The following is a 22,328-nucleotide window of genomic DNA, read 5'->3' on the forward strand; positions in this document are numbered from 1 at the left end:
GTGGGGTTTTGGCAGTGGGGGAGGGGGCCACAGAGGTGCCTCCTGTAAGAGGCTTCGAGAAGCTCCCCAGGCTCCAACTTCGGACCTGCGTCTGGGCAAGGCCAGGCCAATGGCGCCTCTGCGAATAACTAGTGAAGAGTGAAAGAAGGGGTTGGTTGTGTCTCTTCGTTCTGTCTGTGTTGGTGAGGGAAAGGGGGTGGGAGAGAGTCAGCCCTGCGGACACCCCGGTCAGTGAGGCAGGAGCGGGGGAGCTGTGCCGGAGCAGAGGTTCCCCTGCGGCCCGCGGGGGGGTGGCGGCTGAGCCCCTGCAGCCCCTGGAGCCCCGCGGCGGCCCAGAGGTCGCCCTGCCGCCCGCGGAGGGCCCCGGGCCGGAGGGGCAGGGACCGGGCCCGGAGCAGCCGCGACTGCGGCCGCGCTGGAGCCGCCCGTGGGTGGGAGGGCGGCAGCCCCGGGAGGGACCCGCGCTGGGGGGTTCTGGGGAGCTGCGGCCCCGCGGGAAGGACTCGCGTTGGGGCAGTTCCTGGAGGGCTGTCTGCCGGGAGAGGGACCCCGCGGTGGGGCAGGGGAGGGCTGCGAAGGCCTCTCTCTCCGAGGATGGAGGAGCAGGAGAGACATCTTGTGCCGGACGGACTGCAACCCCCATTCCCTGCCCCTGTGCTGCTGGGGGGGAAGGAGGGAGCAGAGTTGAGCCCGGGAAGAGGGGAGGGGTGGGAGGAAGGTGTGTTGTATTTAAGACCTGGTTGTATCTCTCGTTCTCCTTGATGGTGGTGGTTGTTTTGTATTAAATGTGTGTTGTTATCCCCAAGTTCAGTCTGTCTTTTGCTCGTGACCCCTCCCTGTCCTTTGTCTCGACCCACCAGCCTTTTGGTTGTATTTTCTCCCCATCCATCAGGGGACGGGGTAGGGGTGAGGAGGCAGCTGCGTAGTGCTTTTGGAGCCAGCTGGGTAGACTCAAACCACGACACCATGTTACACTGTTAGCTTTATCATACTTAGGAACAGACCTGTCCTAACAGCACCAGCAATACATAAGATGTTTACACTACACTATAGTCTTAAAACACTACAAAAAACCTCAAACCTCTAATAAATGAGGAATATGCAAGAAAAGTCAGACATGCATGATTTTCTTTTCCTTTGTAGCACAGCCTCGTGCAGTGTGCAGTTTTAACTATTTGTTAATCTCTCATTGATTTTCCTAAAAATTTATCCATATTATGATATACATAGTATACTGTTATCAACCAAAATGCTGAAGAGACACTGATAAGCACAGTAAATACTGTACAGAATTGTACATACAATACATACATGTTTAGTATTATATGTAAAATAATTACAGAATATACAGAATATCCTGGTCTCTGTTCTATCAACTATCTTACATTGCAAAATCAAGCTTGAGACCCACAGGCAGCTTGATTTCTTAGCAGTTTTAAGGATTTATGGCTGTTTTGGAAATCCCAGTAGTATACTAAAGCAGATCTGATACTCAATTTAAATAATGCATAATGTCATTTCATTGACAAATGATGAAACCTATCTACCTGAAAACACTCTCCTCCGTTTAGCTCTTGACTTCAAAGGCATTGAAGTGACATCTAACTACAGCCAGTTTCACCATTTATCCGTTTCACGTAGTATCCTGCACATAGGTCTTTATATTTTGTCTAGAATAAAATGACCAGTTACAGAGCTTGATTTTTGTCCTAAGGTCAGGTGCACAAAACATGAATTAGCTCTATGAATTGTATGTAGGCACAATTATTGTGCCTAATGTCCAAAATCCACTTAGTCTTACTGCAGAAATTTCTTTTCTTCAGACTAAACAAGGGAGAGAAGCAGTTGAAAGGAGACAATTTTTGTTGAATCCTCAGTCTTGTAAACATGTGCACTGAACAAGAAACCAAATTTGAAGGACAGAGTCTAGGGAAGTAAACGGCAGGGCAAGTTGTTCAACAATACTCAGTAAGGAATTTCCATTAAGGACATGCAGTCTGACAGTTCGTACCAACCCTCTGACCAGGTAGATATGCCATGAATACAACTACACCATCTGGCATGCAGACAAGGTAAGCAGAACATGTTACTAATTAGGTTCAAGCTAAGCACCAAGCTCCAGGTTACAGTGACGACTGAAGCTGTATTTTGGAAACCATGAATCTTGAAGGGCCAGGGCTGGGGGGGGGGGGGGAAGTTTACCCAACAGAACTTCAGGTCCAATACCAACAAAGGCACCAAACCTCTGGCAACAGCTGGGGTCTCAGAAGTGGTTCTTAGCACCACTGATGCATCACAACAAGAATCAGAGGGCAGCAGCCAGCACGGCCGAGCAGCTAGGCTGATTTTTGGTACTCCAACTAATTCACATAAAGACAGAAAATGAAACCTGAGGCCTTCTGATCTGCAGCCTGAGCACTGGGCACGGTATCACCTTTTAAGAACTTAGACACAAGGAAAAGTTGTGTTCTCTCCTTGCATGTATACGCTTTTGGCTCAATCAAGACAAGTATCATTCAGAGAGAGGCATTTATCACAGAACTACAGTATTTCTGTACTAGCTCTTCTGCAACCTGGTTTCAAACCTTATTTGACCTTGTGGTTTGGTCGTATACTACAGGCAAATGCAATTTCCAATGCCTCGTATTTTATTGTTACGTTATACCCAGCAGCAGTCTGCTGATCATTACCAAGTGTACCCTTACTCATGCATTAGAGTCTGCTCTCTTTCATCCACATACACACACACGCACACTTCACACTAAGACTAGTTAATCTATCACTATCTCAGGGCTGGAAAACAAAGCCTGCACTGAAGAAAACTTACAAAATTTTTCCTTGCACGTAATCATCTCAAAAGGCAGCTGCCTGATAAAACAGCATTAGCACAGTGAATACTTTGTTAATTTAGAAATACTAGTACAGCTAACTCAAGCACCAGTCCTAGACACACTGTACTCTCTGCTGCTAAAACAGGACTTTCTGATAACTTGTGTTTACTGGAAGACTGGCTTAATGCATCAGCCCCTGTATTTCTCATGGAACCTTGCTAATAATAGTGAACAGGTCCAGAAGACTGGAGTCATTTGGGGTCATTTATCTAACAGCACTGAACAGACCAGGAATGTAGCAAAATGACCGATCATGCCAAAACCCAAAAGTTCAGACAAAGGTAAGAGTCCCCTGACTAGTAAGGCAAGCGAGAGGCAGACTGAGGCATTAATAGGAAAACAGGTTGCCATTTTAACATGGTTTGTGGGCACTTTTTCCCCCTCAGTGATGACAGAGAGACTTCTTCAGGCTCCAGCCCTTTTCTGTTTCCCACCCTTAACTCTAAAACTGTCCTTTCTTTTTTGAAAAATTTACAGCACCTGGACGCACAGACATCAAATATTGTAGACATCAAATATTGTATGGTTTAATACATTTGAACCATAAACTGTCTTTACAGTGAGAAAAAGAGCTTGTCTGCAGAAAAATTTTGCCAGTACAACACAGCAATACAAGTTAACCTCACCTACCAATGTAAGCACAAAGGGATATACATCTCAGTCACTTTTCAGTCTGGCTTGATGTCCCTTCTCACTGAAAGACTGAAGAAAACCCCTGCTGTCACTGCAGAAATTTGATTGCAAGGAATTCACATCTTACGTCAGTCTAAGATGTGGGGCAAATTCACACTTCCAGACCCAGATGCGCTAGCAACAGACATCCATGTTTAGAGACTACCATTCCAGCAATTTATCGCAGAGCATTCATGTGATTACACATTAATTTTCAGATAGCATTAGGTTAACTTGAACAGTTAAAGATAGCTGATCCCATGTAAAACAGAAGATACATTTTATACCTGTCTGAATAACACAAAGTTTCTGTAGTCACTGCTTGTTAAAACTGGTTGGAAACAGTAAACAAAAACTGCCCTCTGTGGGAGGTTTAGGCTAAATCGGTTTGCCTTCATCAAAACATTTTAGAAAATTAGGGGGAAAACGTTGTGTATGCTAATCAATATATAAATTATCAGATGTAGACCATCTGAACAACATCAAAGTATTTGGTCTCTAATTTTGAGAGATTTCTGAGGTCATTTGGGCATCAATGAAGAAGTTCCTTGCACAAAAATCCACCGTATCACACTTCTGTAACATTTCTTAAAAGAAGCAGTGACCCTTTCTGATTTTTATAGTGTAAAACATGTGCTGGAATGGAACAACAGCAAAATCATTTTGGATGCTTGAAAACACATTTTTATATCCACAGTTAATCAGCAGAATTACAGATATAAAGAAGGTTGTTAAGAAGCATATTCATTCACTCTTCCCTTCCCTTCCCTTTGTTTTTACTTTGCGATGTTGATCTCTGGGCCAGATCTTCATGTATTTGCTCAGTCATCATTTGGACAGAAATCCTATCAGCTTTGGCAAACATGCCATGCTTAGGTGAGCTGCCTCTGCAATTTCTAAACCAGGAAAGGGTAAGCAACCATTGCCAGTAAGTTTACTAAACCAAGCAGAAACAGAACTCGCATCTTTTGCCTCCAAATCCTTTGCTGTCACTGGTGTCTTGAGAAGTCACAGCACAGCTGAGCCAAAGAGAAAGGGAGTCTGAGGAAACGTGGAGGACTGCAGTAGCAGTGAAACACTTGGAAGAATTTGGAGTAGTGATGTAGTGAGTTATGACACCCTATGAAGAAGGAAGTGCTGGACAACAATGGAGGGTGCATATGAGTATTAATTGGGTTTACTCTATTCCCCCCTGCCCCTCAACAGGATTTCTCCTGCAAACCCATTGATGATGCTTTAGCACTTGAAATCTAATGAAGGTCAGCTTGGAAGGTCAGAACAGATGTAAACTGGCAACGTCAGGCCACCTTTTATGCTTTTCACCTGCGAACCATTTGTTCCTTTCCTATGGGTGCCCCTTTCCTGTGAGAAAACAGCACAGCTGCTTTCATGGTAAGATAGCAAAAAAGCCCCCAAACTGAAGCCAACTGATCTTCAAAGGGGGAATGAGGAAGAAAGTGCATCCAAGAACAGAAGGACATGTTAACTTTTGGATTTTTATTTTTAAAATATACAGTCGCTCAAACCACACATCATCTGTACGACTAACAGCTAAAACTTTGTCCTTTATTGTAAAAGAAACTGATGAAGTGCAGATGGCAGCTTGCGTATTGAGCTGACTGCTTCATAAACTGTAATTATGGTGGATACGAAAGGGATCACCTCATCCATCTGGAATAAAAATGGGATTATCACTTGGCAATTTTATTCTCTATAGGACTGCAAAATATCTTGCCCATCTCTGCTCTTTGGCATGGCAGGGGTTTAACAGTGAAATATAAAAGAATGCAGAGTCCAGATTGTCTTTTATTTACCGAAGTGATAAATTAACCACTGGAAAGATAAAACCTGCCCAAGCAATCATTTCTCCTCACTGACCTCATGCTTAGGCACTGCTTGGAATGAAATCAGCTTCGGAAAAAGCCATCCATAATTGAAAACAAATGGTGACAATGCACAAAAAAGACACATGAATAACTGACTTGTAGCCTCAAGACAGTTTCCTAAGCTCCATGAGAGCTTGAACCTTTCCTAAACAGGCAGCCAGTACCTAGTGACATACCATCACTTGCCAGACTACTGTCACGTGTACAACACATCAACCAGTGGATTTGTTTGTTAAAAGAAAAAAGTAATAGGGATACTGTGCTCCTTTTCGCTGTGCAAACTACAACAAAATAGATCTCACTCTAAAGTCCAGAGTACACCATACAAAACACATAGTTAAGGACCATGGAAACACACAAAGTTATGACTCAAATCACCACTTACATGAAATGGCACTGGGCTTTGTGATACACAGGCAAGTAACTACTTAGTTACTCAGTATCTGCTCGTGTACTTACATTCAGGAGGTACTTAAGGGATAAACAATAAATAACTACCCAAGTTACAAAACCAGTTGTTTAAAACCTAAAGAGTATTTGGTGATGCCACTACCGCTGGGGACACGGAGGGGAACCGCACAGAGTAAATGCACCTTATGCTTTGTCAAGGATGCTGACTAGACAGTTCGTAGAAATAAACAACCGGCATCATGGATTCCAATCAGAAGAATCTGATTTCTTCTGTAACTTCCAATGAGCATCTTGCTAACACAAATAAGAACTCAAAGCCACCTGGATCATTAGAAAACAACTTACTTTGCACAAACAGACACGGACAAGAAAAAGATAGCTTTAAATCACTGGAAAAATCCCCAAAAGCATCCAAATCCAATTTTCAACTATGAATCATTTACCATTATCCCATTATTATTTCTAGTTTCATTCAGTAAATCATCCGTTGCCTTTCACATCATGGCAGAATAAGTACAGAAATTCTATACTTCTGCTTTGGCAGTATTTTGCACCCATTTTGGATGATGACCAAGTTGAACAACAATACTGCATTTGGCTCAACAAATCCTTACATAGCTGTTTGCCAAAAAAACGCACACTCATGTTTACTCACCATCGAATAAAGAACCGGATCTGCAGAAATAGAGAAAAGAGGGGGTGTAAGAAACTGCCATCTTACCACCTTCTCCTTGCAAGTCCTCGCCATAGCTATAGTGAGATTTAAGTCTAGATGAAGGGACCGCCTTCGTTTAAGACTTACCTGCCATTAATCTACTTGCATATTTTTTAGCCTTCAATGTTGTGACTAGAAAGTATGACCCAAGTGCACACAACGTACTGACCTCTACCTGAGACTGCAGAGCCCAAGACTATAACCATGAGCACAGTACACCAGAAACTTGACAATGACATTATTGGAACCCCTAGAAAGCTACAGAGAGGGTGATGAGAAGCTAGTCACTTTCCAGACAACTGCTGAATGAAGGAAACAGGGCTGCAACCAAAAGATTTGGTATAAGGCTCAGGTTCTACAATTCCTGGGCTAGGTGTGGAGCACAGCCCATCCACTGCTGAGTTCTTCCACACCTGGCCAGGCAAGATAATTTCTGAGATGACAGCTTAAAGTTTCAGGCTTTAAGCATAAGCAAGAAAGACGCTGTATGTCAACAGCTCTGTGCTTACTGTACTATCTTGCACTATCTTGGATAAATGCAAAGTAATTCCCTTTCTCACCAGCAACAGAACTACGTTGCATCATCTTTCATTTACTAGAGGATAAAGGTTATGTAGGTGATTACTGCAAATCAAGAGATGCATAGCAAAGTTCTGGGGCATCAAAAGCCATTAGAGTCCTCCCACCATTGAAGAAATACAGTAGAAAGCAAACTGACTAACAGCACTATTTGGAAAGAGGGTTTTCTTCAGAGAAGTTCTATAAATACCAGCACAGAAGGAGGTTTGGTACACCTTGCTGCCACCATTTCAATGCTGATATCGGAGAATTCTGAGGGCAACTGCAGCTCTGAGTTTAGGAAGTTTGCTATAATCCTGCTTTGCACGTGGCTACTCATTTTATGGACAAAAAAAAAAAAAACAAACAAAAATCAATTTTCCCTCTGAAAGGGCTATTCAGACACAAAAGAAACAGTGATCCTGATTCTAGCAGTATTTTTATCTGATCTGTTAAAGTGAATACTAATCTGAAAGGTTTTGTGATTGGCACGAACTTAAAGCTGGTTGGTTTGTTGTTTTTCTTAAAATCCATGTTGAAACTGCCAGATCTTTTACTTAGGTGAAAAAAGTAAACTAAACAAAACAACACAACAACCTGATGTGATTACCTAAACAAGTAAGTTTGATATGCAACTTACTTAGACAATACATACAGAATTCCATAAACATAATTCCCATCGTGCCTCTTTAGGAAAATAATCAGGTGGGTGTCACTGGCAAAGAAAAGGTAATTAGACAAGAAAGTGACCAAGCACAGTAATTACCCACCCACATTTTACTGAATTTCATATAGTTCAAACTTTTCGGTACTTGGGTAATAAAATAAAACATTTCTTTAAAGTATTTTCACTTTTATTAGTCAGTTTTATTAAAAGAGAAGGCAGTTTCTATTATCCTCTGCAAAATCTGAGCAATACAGATCAACCAGTAAAACAGCTAGGAGAGCTGTTAAACAATAATGCATAATTCAATCCTACATCAACAAAGGCAACAAACTGCACATAAGAAGACTGGTTTAGAAAAGCAACTAAACACCTCAAGTAGTATCATTACCAAGTGATATATTAAATTTACGCATAGTCATAGTGTGGTAGATTGCTGCCACCTTTTGGTTACACATTGCTATGAAATTAAATTTGTACCTAAACCGCACATACAATGGAAATGCATGCTGGGATGTATGGGATCCCAGCATCTCGGAGAACGGGAGGGATGGTCAGGAACATAATTGATACTTTCCATAAACTGCACACCGTGTGGCTGCATGCCTTGACATATACTTACCATCTTTCAGCTTAAAATACCTTCATACCTTCTCTTGCTGAAATCCGCTCCCATTGGAATGCACATAATGGTTACTAAATTATGAAATACCTCTAAGTACCTCTAAGATGAAAACTAAGAAATACATTAGCCAAGAAAGGGGGGGGGGGGGGGGGGGGGGGGCGCAGGGAAGAGGAAGAGGACTTAAGGAGATAAATACATCAGAAACTACAATGGGTAGTTTGTACAGCTTGTAGCAGATTACCCAGATGAGGCATTAGCCAAGATAAAGCTTTTGTTTTCCACTTTTCCTCCACCATAATTCACTTTTGAACAATGCAGTTTACTTTAAGAGGACACCTTTCACCCCAAAACCAGCTTTTTGAAATCTTTACAGCATACAGTCAACTTCTATCCTCATCTACTCATTTTAAAAGCTACTTGGTCAATGAGAAGCAAAACATGCTAAAAAATTACTACCACCACAGATCCGACCTATGCAGCCTATATCACAACTTGAGACTACGTATGTAACACGTGAGCAAGCAAATCCAGACAGTTTTACCCATGGGCAGAAGGCATTTCAGACTCTAAGATCTGACTGTAAGATAAATCCTCAGCTTTAAAACCAATGGCAAACTCTCAACACCTGTAGAGGGAACAGCTACAATGAAACTAACAGATAAGCACAAGACTATCAAAAAATAATCTTCATATCTATTATCCTCCTTTCTTAAGGCTATACAACCCAACCCAATGTTACTTGAAGGAGGCAGCACATGTATCTGGCCAGTGAGGACATGTAATTCACAAATGACTGCACAGCACAGTGAAAAGGCAGCAATACCACATCATGGCTCTAAGTATGGAGGCAGAGCAAAATTTTTAATAAGTAATTACACATGAACTTGCTTGCTGTCAGCAGAATGTCTCTTGACATCCTTTTATGTTTCCCCACCTCCCCACTTGCTTAAAAAGAAAGAATCCAGCTGCAGGGGACTGCTAATTAAATACTTTGGCTTTCAGCTACAGTTGCTGTATGCACACATCTGCTATGCAATAAACACTGTTTTAAGTGCAATTGACATATTTTCCATGCTCTAGGAGAGAATATTTATGACATGAAGAAAAAGCAAGCAGGGTCCAAGCCTCTGCCTCATATTCACTAGAAAGTAAAAGCTGCAAAATGTTTAAAATTAAAACTGTTTAAAATGCCTTTGTTGCATAAGGGCTGTCTTTAATGTCACCTTCCAATGCTTTGCTCCCAAAACAACATATTTACTAATTTTTTGGCCCTGAAATTATGTAAATCTAAACATACATTTCAGTGCCTAGACACGTTTAAGTGGCTCATGTTGAACATTCTGGCTTAAATGAATCATAAGCAACATTATGTTCCATTCCCCCTGATTTCACAATCTGGGTTTCAGACAACAGATTTGAACAGAGGTAGACAAGTCAAATATCTGTAATGAAGTCCTTCTAAAGTCAATGAGGCATTGGTCAGACTCCATATGCCTGTACAAACGTCACTGAGCTATGTGAGCCTAGACATAACACGGACAGAACAAGCCAAAAACCATGACTGAGCAATGACATTCACACAAAGAAGGTCTCCGAGTTGGGTCAGTGGCATTAAACGTCTAATACTACTACAGAACTAGCTTTTGACTGTAAAGTTGCTGTGTGTTACTAGCATTCAAGTATTTCGCAAGTCCCTTCGGAACTTACAGTGAAACATCTTTCACGCCTTTTACTGGATATTGTGGAAAGCAGCTGTTCTCACAAGCGAGTATTACAGAATGAGGCACATTTCCTTTTTAGATTCAACCTATCTCCCTAATACAGTAAACATTCTCCTTAAATACAATGCAACTACAGGATTTAAAGTACAAAACAAACAAAAACCTCAAATGCAAACTAAAAACCACCACAGAAACTACCACTGACTACATTTTCTTGCTTCCCTCTGTTAGTCAGAAGGGCTACTGTCTGTCTCAAATCAGAGGCAGTCCTTCACAGTAAACGAGAAGGGATCTTATATCCTCCACTGAGACTACAAACACAGGCAAAATACTAAGATGAAAGGATATTAAAATTTGACAAAATTTTTGAAAAGCATCCAGTAGACAGTACTTAAACCTTCTGTAAGCAAGCCAACCCAAGGGTATTGCTGATCAGTAATTCTCTCTCCGGGACGAAGTAAACAGATTTATCATATTACTTATTATTTGTTACTCTAGTACCAAGGAGGATTTACACAAGTGAAAAGGGCCAATTTTAGAATTAGTAAAAACAAATAATGCGGCATAAATCACAGCGTATTAATCTTCACAAACAACTGCAAGAGTCGAATTTACCCATAATTGGCTGTCAAACAACAGTCCACTTCTAGTATGCAATCAAAACAATTTTATTCTCTTTACACTTAGAACTTTATTTCTTTATTCTGCTGTAAGTTACACTGTGACATCAAAGACATCTTGATTTTAACTCTTCTCTAGAAAAGAATTAGAGAGGGAAGTGCAAATATGTACATGGGAGAGAAGGGGAAATAAATATGAGAAACTTGATGTACAGCTGACAGCAAAATAGCACTGGACCAGAATAATAGGCTAGACTAGAACACTGCTTTTCTTTTTTGCCTTAAAATACTGGAAAGCAGAAAAGAAAAAAAAATAAGCATTGAACCTTAGAAGAGGTATCTAGATCACAGTTCCTTCCAGCCTACAGCCGAGCACAGTATTATTAACCCTCTCTTCAACAGCTACCAAACTCACAAGTAGCATCTCCTTCTTCCCCTCTTGTTCCAAGTCTGCATGGAAAGATGACATCCACTACTGCTTGGAGTTATTCTATCAGCTCCCACAGGACAGCTCAGCACAATGAGCCTTGTGGATATCAACAGCTAACTCCTGATTCTGCTATTACCCCTGAAAATGACTGGAATTAGAATATATTTTTAAATAATTTAAGAAGTTACAGATAAAAGTGCTTTGAGGTTGCAAGGCAAGTTTTCAAAAATTGGGGCACACAAGAATTACAGGTACGTGTGGAACTATACTTCGGTCCACCTCTGTACTTGTGCTACTGTGTGCTATGATATAGTGCAAGTGGATTAGCGTGGAAATGGACCGAGAACATAAGCAAGTCGGTTAAATTGTAAGGATTACAAAGCATTAAGAGGCACACAACAGTATTCCAACTATACATTTCATTAAAACGAAGAAAAATACAAAGCAGTGATTAGACACGATTTTGATAAAGCTACATCAAAACCCAAACACACATACTCTGTAGATTACTGGACAGAGTACCATATACTGTAGTATACAAATTAAGACACATGGACATATCACATGTACATATAGTCTGGGGAGAAATTTTCGCTGTAAGAACAGTGGCTGTAATACAGTAGGAAAGCAAATCCTCTGTATTGCTATTTCCAGTCAAAATCCAAAAATACAGGTTGCAACACAGGTCTATGGCTCATCACCACAGTTTCTTACCTGGAAAGAGTAAATTCACAGCCCCTGTCTCCTGGAACCAACGTTCTGCTTTAAACACAAAACATTAATCTCTTCCTTCCCCCCCTCACCCCCGGCTCCAGGAGATAACCTGCAATTTGACAGCATATCTAAAACTATTTGGTTTTCTTCTAGTTTGTCAGCTATATTCAGGGAAACATTAACAGAATAGATGGTTGGAAAAAAAAAAAAAATCTTGATTTTCCAGTAATATGAGGTTTTATTGTTGGTCAGATTTTAGTTCATCCCATATTAGAAAAAAAATATTATAATAGATTATAATACTGAAGACCTTCAGCCCTGTAATAATTCCTCTCATAAATATACTTGGAGAGGTTCACCTCTAGTATTTATACCTGATTCTCCTCATTACAAGCACTAGGAGACTACAGCTGTATTAATATGAGTATTCATTCTTTTAGTCTCAATTTGGTTTATGTAATTGCAAGCACAAAGAAAAAGGGGTCTTATTGAAAAGGCATGAACAAATAGATAGTCTTGATTTTATAATATTTTTCCCATTGTATTGCTCAAAACAGTAGAGCAGGTGGGGCTTCCCTCCCCAGTACGTACTTCAGCAATGTTTATTAAAAAGTTGAAGCAACATAGTTTCCCATAGAGTATTCTTTGCTTGGAATAAGTAAACACCAGGCTAACTAACAGATCTAAGGGCATCTTTACTCGACTAATAAAATCCGTGTGATGTTAGGACCATCTTCTGCTGCTGGAATGTTTTGTTTAGAATATCTCGGTTTAGTGATCAAACTGTTTATTTAACTTTCAGAGCCATGTGCATATACAGGCCATTCACAGAATGTCTACTAACAGCTTACAGAAAATGACTGAAAGAAATCATAGATTCAGCCGCTTTTCTAAAAGCCAACTTTTCTGATGAAATTTTTTTCTGTTGTACTTGTCATATATTAATGCGACAAGAGAAATAGTTATGATAGTTTCATATGCAATTTTAAAACATCAAGGCAAGAAAGCATCAAGTGAGGATATATCATCACTTTCAGACTGCAATATTAAATAAGACTGGTTTTCTAGGATAACCAATTCACAGTCTTCACGAAAAAGCTGAAAGCAACAGAAACCAACCACTTAAATTGCATTGTTTTTAATAATAGGAAATTCAAACATAATTAACCTATTTGTTCCTGAATGAAGCTAGTTCAGAGTTAATGTGTAATTTAAATTGGAAACTACTGATACAATTACTTCAAATATAGAAGTCAAGAAAAACATACAGTGTTGTATATAATACAATTTGGCCAAAATCTGAAAAATCACAGTAACTTCAGAGAAACTTACATGCAACATAAGTATCGGAAAAGAACTGATGTGTTTCTGCTCTGTCTATTAAAGTGCTTTAGTGCATAGAATGAGATCTAGCATCAGTCAGCTGCATGCTATGCCCAAATGCTGGGAAGTCTTCCCAGACAAAAACTTCCATCCACTTCAGCAAAAGGCAGATATGTTCTTCATGCCCAAAACGGCACTCCTCACTCAAAAATCCTGTTACTGTGCCTCAGAAAAACCTGTAAAATTCAAACCAACATTCCAGAAGGACTGGTGATTTTGGGCAGATATTTGGGTGCACCACAACTCCTAAAAAGCGTGACTTTCAAAGAGCTTGATTTAGCACCTCCTCGTTAAAGGTGTCCCAGAAGTAAGGTAACCCAAGCCACCCACAAACACATTTGAGATTTCTGAAAACCCTGGCTGGTATCACCCAACAGCAAAGGAATAAACATTCCCTCCCATGCTCTTTTTCTGACCCACATCCTCAAGCATCAGCATCCACCTTAAGACGATCACACCAGTGGGGTTCAAGCATACAGCAGGCCAAAACAAACGCAGAAGCAAGCCCGGATCTAAGTTACTGCCCCAGCTGATCAGCTTTCAATTCAACCAGCTCGAACTCTAGCCACGATCTACGAACAGCCTGCTAACATGATCTAAACATAGCTGAGGTCTTCCTGAGCATGTGGGCTGGAAGAGAAAGCCTCCTTCGCTCCCAGTCACAGAAACAGAGTAATTCATGTTAGAAGGGACCTCTAACATGAAGACAGCATCTGGTCCAACCTCCTGCTCAGTGCAACAACACTGAATCCAGATCAGGTTGCTCAAGGTTTTGTCTGGATCTTGAAAACCATGAAGGATGGAGATTTCTGGGATCTCTGGAAGTAATCTGTTCCAACGCTCGACTACCCTTACAGTGAAAAAAATCTCCCATTTCAATTTATGACCACTGACTCTCATCCTCCTGCTGTGCAGTTCTAAGTGAGCTTGGCTCCACCTTCTTGTACCTTCTTTTGTGCGGGAAGGCTGCTGTTAGGTTCCCCCAAAGCCTTCTCTTTTCCAGGCTGAACTTGTCCAGCTCCCTCAGCCTCTCCTCGTGGAATACACAATCCAGTGTATTTTGCCATGATTTAACTGTAAGATTAGTCATTTTCTTTTGCTCACCTTCTGTAACGTGTTAAAGATAATACAGAACCTCTAAGCAAAAAAGTGTAAATTTAGGATATTGATATAGTTACTCATTAAAGCAGTCTGGAAACAGACTGCAGCAAAAGGTAAAATAACTACAGATTCGTCTTGGTGACATTTCTCCACAAAGAAAATAAACACTCCAGCTGGGAGGGAATGCGTTCTGTAGGTATTTGGAAAATCTATTGTAAAAATAATGGGTTTGAGAAAGCCAGGAGGGAACCTCTATATGTTACAGCCTGAAAGAAAGCACGTGGATCTACTCAAAAGTAGAGGGGGCAATTATTTCATTAACACTTTTCAAGAACAACAATAAGAGCAATAAGATTTTTTTTCAGACAAAGTGACCAATGCCTCCCAGCACGCTGTGCCAGTACCATGTATCTGGTACTCTGATAAACTGAAATTCATCCAGGGACACACACAAAAACTGAAACAGAGCTTGAGACATGTGACTGTCATGTGAAACAAAACACCACCAAGTAATTACATAATCTGTAGCATACAAAGAGTTTTCAAGCATAAATAGTTTTAGCAATTCACTGCATTAGCATCAAGGTAAAAACAGCCAAAAGTCCACTTACCTTTTGACTACTATGGAAAGTTTAATTAATTCCAATATATCCATTTGTTCACAGATGTTTTGAACCTAAACTGATTTTTCTTTCCAAGGCAGAAGCTGTACCATGAGAACGTCAGATAATACTTTTCTCAAACCCAAGAAAATAAAGTCATAGTTTACATGAACAATACATGACTTGAATCCATTACGTCTCCATTTTGTAAAGGTATGCGTGTTACTAATTACAGAGGAAACAGAGATACTGTCATTTTTATATTTATCTTTGAAAATGTCATTGAAATCTTACAATTTTGAAGCTAATGAGGTTTGTTTGCTTTGTTTTATTAGAAAAAATACTCAGGCAAGGTCTACAATCATCTGTCAATTATAAATGACTTACAAGAAACTCATGAAGCAATAAAATTAAAAAAATACAAATACAAACTATATCTGAAACACTTCTATTTGGCAATTTTATAACAAATTCAAAAAAAGAAATGAAGATTACGGATTACTTTATAGGTACAGAAAAAGCAGTAGGTGAAGTGCTCAAGCGAAAAAAAAAAACAAAACCAAAACACTGCATTTTTTCAAAAATAAAGTCACATCACTACAGATTTTATGAATAATACCCTTATTAAACAACCATTCCAGAACATCTTATATTAGTGGTGCTTTTAATCTGCACTTCATTTCCTTTGATAAGATTTTTTTTTTGTGTGTATATAAGTAACATTTTTAACCCATTGGAGCTAAGCAAGACTCTCGTGTCAGTACCAATGCAGAATGCATTTGTATTATATTAGGAATATGCTCACTTCTGCAACCAAAGGGTTACTTTAAGTTTTATTCTATTTAATAAAAATTTAGTGTAAAAACTGCTGGTTATTAGTTTCACTGTAGTAAATTCCTCCCCAATAAGGAGGACTAACTCTGCAGTTTGACTGCATATATCCATACAAATTTTACATATTAGTTCCTTCCAATAGTAAGGAAAAAACTAATTTCATGTTCACTATTAGAAAGGAGTGCCATGAATTAATTATGGGTACTATTCATCCCTCTAAGATTTCTGGGAAGGATGCTCAATGTCTTTTTGTTCTTACAACAGATATTAACAGTAGTATATAGTCCCTTAGGTATGTAAAAGAAGGTTTTTTTATTGTTAAGGAAGGTGCTTTTTTAAAACAATTCTTCTGGCAGCACTAGTGAATTACAATATCCTTCAATATTATTTCTACCGTAATATATACATTTTAACTTTCATGCCTCTAGAAAAACATCTACAGTACATTTCATAATATAAAAATATATTACAAATCTGCTGAAATATTTACAAGCAATGTCCTATTATCTATATGCAACATTTTTGTCTCCATACAAAGACTAACAGGTTAGACACATCTCTATTTGTCAGTTAAAAAAATCCATGGCTTCTTGCTTATTAAGCAAGAAAATGATTTTACTTTCCTTTTCAAAGCCAACTTTGGTGCATAAAGGATTGAATTTCTAGATTTTTTTTTTTTTAAAAAATACCATTTTCTTTACATCTAGAAAACATTAGGCCAAATAAAAAAGTATACTTTACAAGTGAATGGGGATCCTAAAGGGTCAAAAAAGTAAAATAAAACACCAATAACACTAACTGCTTAAGTAGAGGTTTTTCAAAAACCGTCCATTGATATGGATCACATAAAAGCAGATCTCATTAACATACTACACTACTCCTGAAAAGGGGTTCAGACATACTGCAACACTCTTAACATCTTTAAACCGTACTATATGTATTCATAGTTGATTGGAAAAGACAAGCATTCCATCAACATTTGTTTAAACATTATAATCCAACATATTTTAGGGATCTGCAAAAGGACACGAGATTACAAATGACAAATGATTACTATCCACCATACTCAAAGGGCAACAGGATAATCCCTTGGTAGCTGTCACATTGTCTGGCATGTGTAATATTTAGTTAACATTGACAAGAATTCTAATAACGTGTTAACAGTTCTCCTGGGAATTGTGAGTAAATGGTGATGGTTACTTTTTCTTTTCATCAATTATAAACTACTGTATTCACTAAAGAAAAAAGCAGCTTAAAGAAGCAAGCATGCAAAGCCTTTTAGTTGTTCCACTAAGTTGCCAGAAGAGTGTTTGCTCAGTCTCCCACTGTACCATTCCATGAAAATGTGGATATACAGTAATATATTAATATATTCCACGGAAGCATCAACTTCATTCACAGAATGTTTACACTAAGCATAAATATTTATCTAAGAGAAAAAAAAAAAAGGATGGGATTTGACTAATGTGCAACTTTATTTCTAAATCCATTGTCAGTGACTAAGACTGCAGGTGTCCCCACTTGCTTGGTTTTTACCTCTTCAACCTCTTCTGGGGCATTGTTCTGTAAAAGAAGACAGTACAGTTTTACACAAAGACCCCAAGATGTAAATTTGAGTCAGCTAGAGATTACTACGAAATCATGACTATATAAAATCTACTTTTACTTAATTTGATTAAAACTAAAAGCCTTTTTAGATGATCTCATATTAGCATACATTTCAGGTAATTATTTCAAACTTTCTATTGGAGTCATCATTTTAGTATGACATTCAGCTGTCGCTGAATTCCCTCAACCACTTTTTTTTTCCCTTGCAAAGTTTTGGTCTTCAGCTTAATTTCTTTGATCTCCCACAGTTGGTCCCAAAGCTCTTTTTAATCACACACTGATCCATACTGCTAAAAGTCTAGTACAACATTAGATAAGGGGACCTTAATTTTATTTGGGAGAGGTAGAAACAGTTGCTTATTTTTCTCTAAGAACTTAATCCCAAAAATCATTATGTTTTTCAAACTAATCTATCAAGTTCTGTGAAAGCAGTCAATATAAAGATGATTAACACCTAAATTAGATTATGAAACAGTCACTGTGTTAAGCAGTTTTAAAACACACAATCCAATTTCCTCGTAATATTTTTATGATTTACTGTTAACATCAGTAATTCATACACTAAAGTAAGTATTTTAAATACTTACATTTACAAAGATAGCAGATATTGTAGAATGATTTATTTTCATATTGTCAACCAAATTTTCATTAATTTGATTAGTGAAATCAACACCAAATATTAAAGGTGAACTGAAAGGCTTATCACATATCAAGTCCTCAGATCAGTGTTCTAGTTACTCCTTTCGACACTAGGTCACTGGACATTAAGGAAGAAACACAGGAACGCTGAACTTCTGTTATGACAGAAAACACTTTCCTCCCCAACCTATTTTCATGAATTTTTAATATAAGCCCATAATTACGCATCTATGGATATTCAGAAACTTAAGAGTGAATTAAGCATTTCAGATTACCTTTAAAAACTGTACATACACAGAACTGTGGATACTGACAATTATGTGAGCATACTAATAAAGAGAGAGGGGAGAAAATCAGGAAATTATTAGAAACGAGATGGATTAGAAGCCAATCTGAAGTCCTAAAAACACAAACGTGAATGCAGCTTAAAGACAAGTAACGTGTACTGTTTCTTCTGTCCCCCTCTAAAGAATCTTGTATTAAAAATAACAGTACTTGTATACAAGTACAGATTTCAAGGTAATACTGCATGTATTACAGTTGAATATAAAATATGTAAAGATAAATTTGGACTTTAAAAAAATTGGTATACAAACCAGTATGTGATCTTAACAGAAGTGATCTTTCAGGATTCCACTGTATGTACCTCCTTTACTAGAATTTCTGTACACCAAGCACAAAAAAGTAAAATACACTTGGTAAATACACACATTCCCCGTTTCTCAGTAACTAGAGTTCAGTTCAAGAAGTTAAGTAATTCTGAAACAACTTAAGACCTCTGAACTTAACTCCTGGACGCTGACAGGATTAAGGCTCCTTGGTCTCACATACAATGTATTAGCAATCCTTGTTTTCCAACGTCAAAAAGTTAAGTGAGGCTTAAGACACTATTTAAGTAAAGAAAGTTTCAAAATTAGGACATTACCTGTATATGTTTGGGTCCAGAAGCAAGGCAGTATCTTTTGGTAGTTTTGATAAATGAACTACTTTAGTTTTTAACTGATGTCGTTCACTTTCATTTACCCACACATCAGGCAGACTATGAATAAATAAATAAAATAAAAATATTCAAAAATCAACCGTTTTTCTTACCATAAAATTACGTGGTAAACTAGTACATATGAAGTTTTTTAATGTAATCTTCACATTTCACTGGTTAAAAAGCATCTTCACTGGAGTGAGGAAAAGACAGCCACAATCCTTACACATTATACTTCAAAGTTTTTTCAAGTTCTCAGTGAGAAAAAGATACTAAACAGACTTTAGAGCATCCCAGAAGAATACTAAACCAAGCATATAATAATAATGGTAGTACATTCTCCATTTTAACAATTTAATGTGAAAATGGATAGCAGGAAAATATCCAAATCTTTGAAAATACTTTATTTTACTGGGCATAAAATTCTTTGATTCTGTCAAAAAAAGTAAGTAAAGGCCAGAATATTCTGCAGACATCGAGCTTCAAATTACACTGATTTGCTTGCTCCAAGTTCAAAGCTTTCAATGTCAAAATGCTCCAACTTTGCTGAAGTTTATAATTTGATTATCTTCTGAGGAAATCCAGGCAATCACCACAAAATATTTGGGCTATGTAACAGTTCTCATTGTGAGATGGAATAAAACTTAGTCTTTATACATGAAAGGGAATTGTTGCTTCAGTGCCACTTGCAGTGAAACTTGGGGAAGAGGGTTGAAGATAACACACACAATTGATCTGCGTTTTTTAATTTAATTCTTTGAAACCAAACATGTCCACTTTGGAGTGGCTTATTGCATTATTCCTTCTTTTACTGAAAGCACATCGGGTTTTTAAGGCCCTGCTGAAGTTTTCAGGTAATACACTGTTAAGAGAGGCACTGGGCTTGTAGAGGTCATCAGCATCGTACTGAAAACCTGCTTTTCTGCCTCTTTCCAAAAGTCAGCACTGACCAAGGCTGCGCAGAACAAACAAATGATCCATTTTGCTTCCACTACTGGGGAGAAAAAAACCCCAAACCCCAAGAAAACCCAACCCCCCAAAAAGCAAAAAAAAAACCAAACCCAACAACCCCCTGAGATTATTTTCAGCTCACAAATTATTTTATTTTTTTTACATGACCTAGGAGCCAAAAATTGACTTCAGGTTGGGGAAAAAAGGTAAGTTTATAACCAAGAATTCTAATGTTTTGAAACGAGCTTCAAATTTAGAAACACAACATTTACGACTATCTAAATGAAACAGTTCTTTCTCTGACCAAAGCTATATGCAATTTTACAGACTTTTGACATTGTTTTTCAGCAATGAAAATTAGCTGTAACTCAAATTCAATTTTTTTGGGTAACCCACCCAACGAAAAAGGAATGAAACAGAGAACTACTATCTCCAGTAGGAAAAGGGGTTTCTCCAACAACACTTTTCCCTTTCCAGATGAAGGTGTAAGAAAAAAGGGGGGAAAACCCCCCCAAAACCAAACCACCCAGGAGGCAATCCATATATCTAACTTAGGTTTAACATGGATCATGAAAGGTGAAAAACAGCAGACTTTTTTTAAATAAAGCCAAAATCATGTTTTTGACAAGCAAAATTTGGAAGACATTTTTAGTAGAAGCTGTATCCTGAAGATGCAAAATGATACAAACAGAAAATAAGAAAACTTTTCACATGCAAATATTATTTAATATATATACTCAGTAAGCTAAGAAGTACCGGGACAAAGAATAAATTCCTGGACTAAAAAAAAATAAAATTAAAAGTTATTTTCCTCTTGTATAGGAAATAGGTTAAAGAGCAGTATTTACCTTCCCTGAAAAAATACTCAATGCACCGATAACCTGGAGCAGTTTAAGAGCTTCTCAAGTTGACTCAGAGCACAAAAAGTTAAAATCATTATTACTAGCTCCATCTGAAAGGCTGATGAACAGCTCAGCGCAATGGAAAGTAATCATCGCGACTGCATTCAACTTTTGTAAAGTGTGAGCACATTCACTGTGTAGGACAGATGACATAAGCCACGATACCCTGCATTTGCTGCTCTCAACTGTAATAATCAAGATGAAACTGAATCTACCAAATACTCAAAAATTCTAAACTAGACCATTCAGTGCAGGAAATACACCTAATATAAAAATATCCCTAACCTAACCAAGATGCAAAAAACATCCATATAAAACACATTATTCCTTTGACCTGACCAACCAAATCTACATTCTATTGGGGATGTCTTAACATTACTGAATAACTTGCCTTCTCCAATGCAGAGAGTCTAATATTGTATTCATCTGCATGAGCAAAAAAACTAATTCAACTCTGTATTAGAATACTCTGACTTTATTTACTTTTCATGTTCACAGGGTGTTATGTGCCTTTTAAATGCTTTTTATCTTAAAATGGAGTTAACTGTCTTTATCTGTAATATTTTAATAAGAAAAATTTCAGAATACTGTTACATATAGTATTACCAGCTGTTCTACAAGGGAGCTAAAAACCTACACTTTTTACTAGAATTTTCTTGTTATTCTCTCCGAAGTTGAATGGAAACTTGCAGTCTACAAGTGCTGCAATGAGCAGCAAGAGCTACAGACACTTTAAAACCACATCAAAATACCAAATACTTCTGCAGATAACTTATCAGCAACCCTAGTCCTCTGCAAATAAAAGTTGTAACAGAGTCACACTACCAAGTTCACACTACTGCACATGACTAATTTGGGACACTAAAAAACTGAGTAATTTAAACCACTTCACCAAAGCAAAGGTAAATTTCTGTTATGCTAAGGCTTTGCATCACCACTCCACTCAATCACTTAAAAGCAGCACTGAATCTAAAAGATCCCCCTGTTCTAAAAGTTAATTGGATGAATTATGACTATTTCATCTGAAACTGAGATATCCTTGCCTAATGAATTCTACCAATTTAGAGATATCTTCCAGGTAAAACCGAAGCTTTTTTTAAGAAAGAGCCTCTAAACCTGCATGTCCTACTTAATTATGCAGCTATTCATCTTAGTGTGAACTATATGTTTCAGTAACTTCATCTGTATGCAGCAGGCTCCAGGAGTCAGTAGGCAAGAGTATGGATTCAAGAAATAAATTCTATAATAATTATTCTTACCTTTAAAAGGAAAAGTACTTAATCACCTCAAAACTTGTGGAAAACATGGACAATACAGCTCCTGCCCCTCCTAAAACTACTCTGCCTACAGCTCTTATACAGCATAGTGGAAACCGAACATTTATTCTATTTTTCCATATACTTAAAGTATTTAAATCAAAAT

General features: G+C 38.2%; 1 protein-coding gene across 1 annotated transcript in view; it reads right to left on the reverse strand.

Moving 5' to 3' along the window:
• Window positions 1-17,355: 17,355 nt before the first annotated feature.
• Window positions 17,356-22,328, reverse strand: part of AEBP2 (AE binding protein 2) — a 49,300-nt gene continuing 44,327 nt past the window's right edge. Inside the window, exons 7-9 of the mRNA XM_086466855.1 lie at window positions 19,000-19,113; window positions 18,671-18,737; window positions 17,356-17,390 (exon numbers count right to left, since the gene is read on the reverse strand). Coding sequence (XP_086322981.1) covers window positions 18,683-18,737; window positions 19,000-19,113 — 169 coding nt within the window. The 3' untranslated portion in view covers window positions 17,356-17,390; window positions 18,671-18,682. The remainder of the gene's footprint in view (window positions 17,391-18,670; window positions 18,738-18,999; window positions 19,114-22,328) is intronic.

The sequence above is a fragment of the Leptosomus discolor genome, chromosome 1, assembly GCF_034619465.1.
Source record: "Leptosomus discolor isolate bLepDis1 chromosome 1, bLepDis1.hap2, whole genome shotgun sequence".
Classification (NCBI taxonomy): Eukaryota; Metazoa; Chordata; class Aves; order Leptosomiformes; family Leptosomidae; genus Leptosomus; species Leptosomus discolor.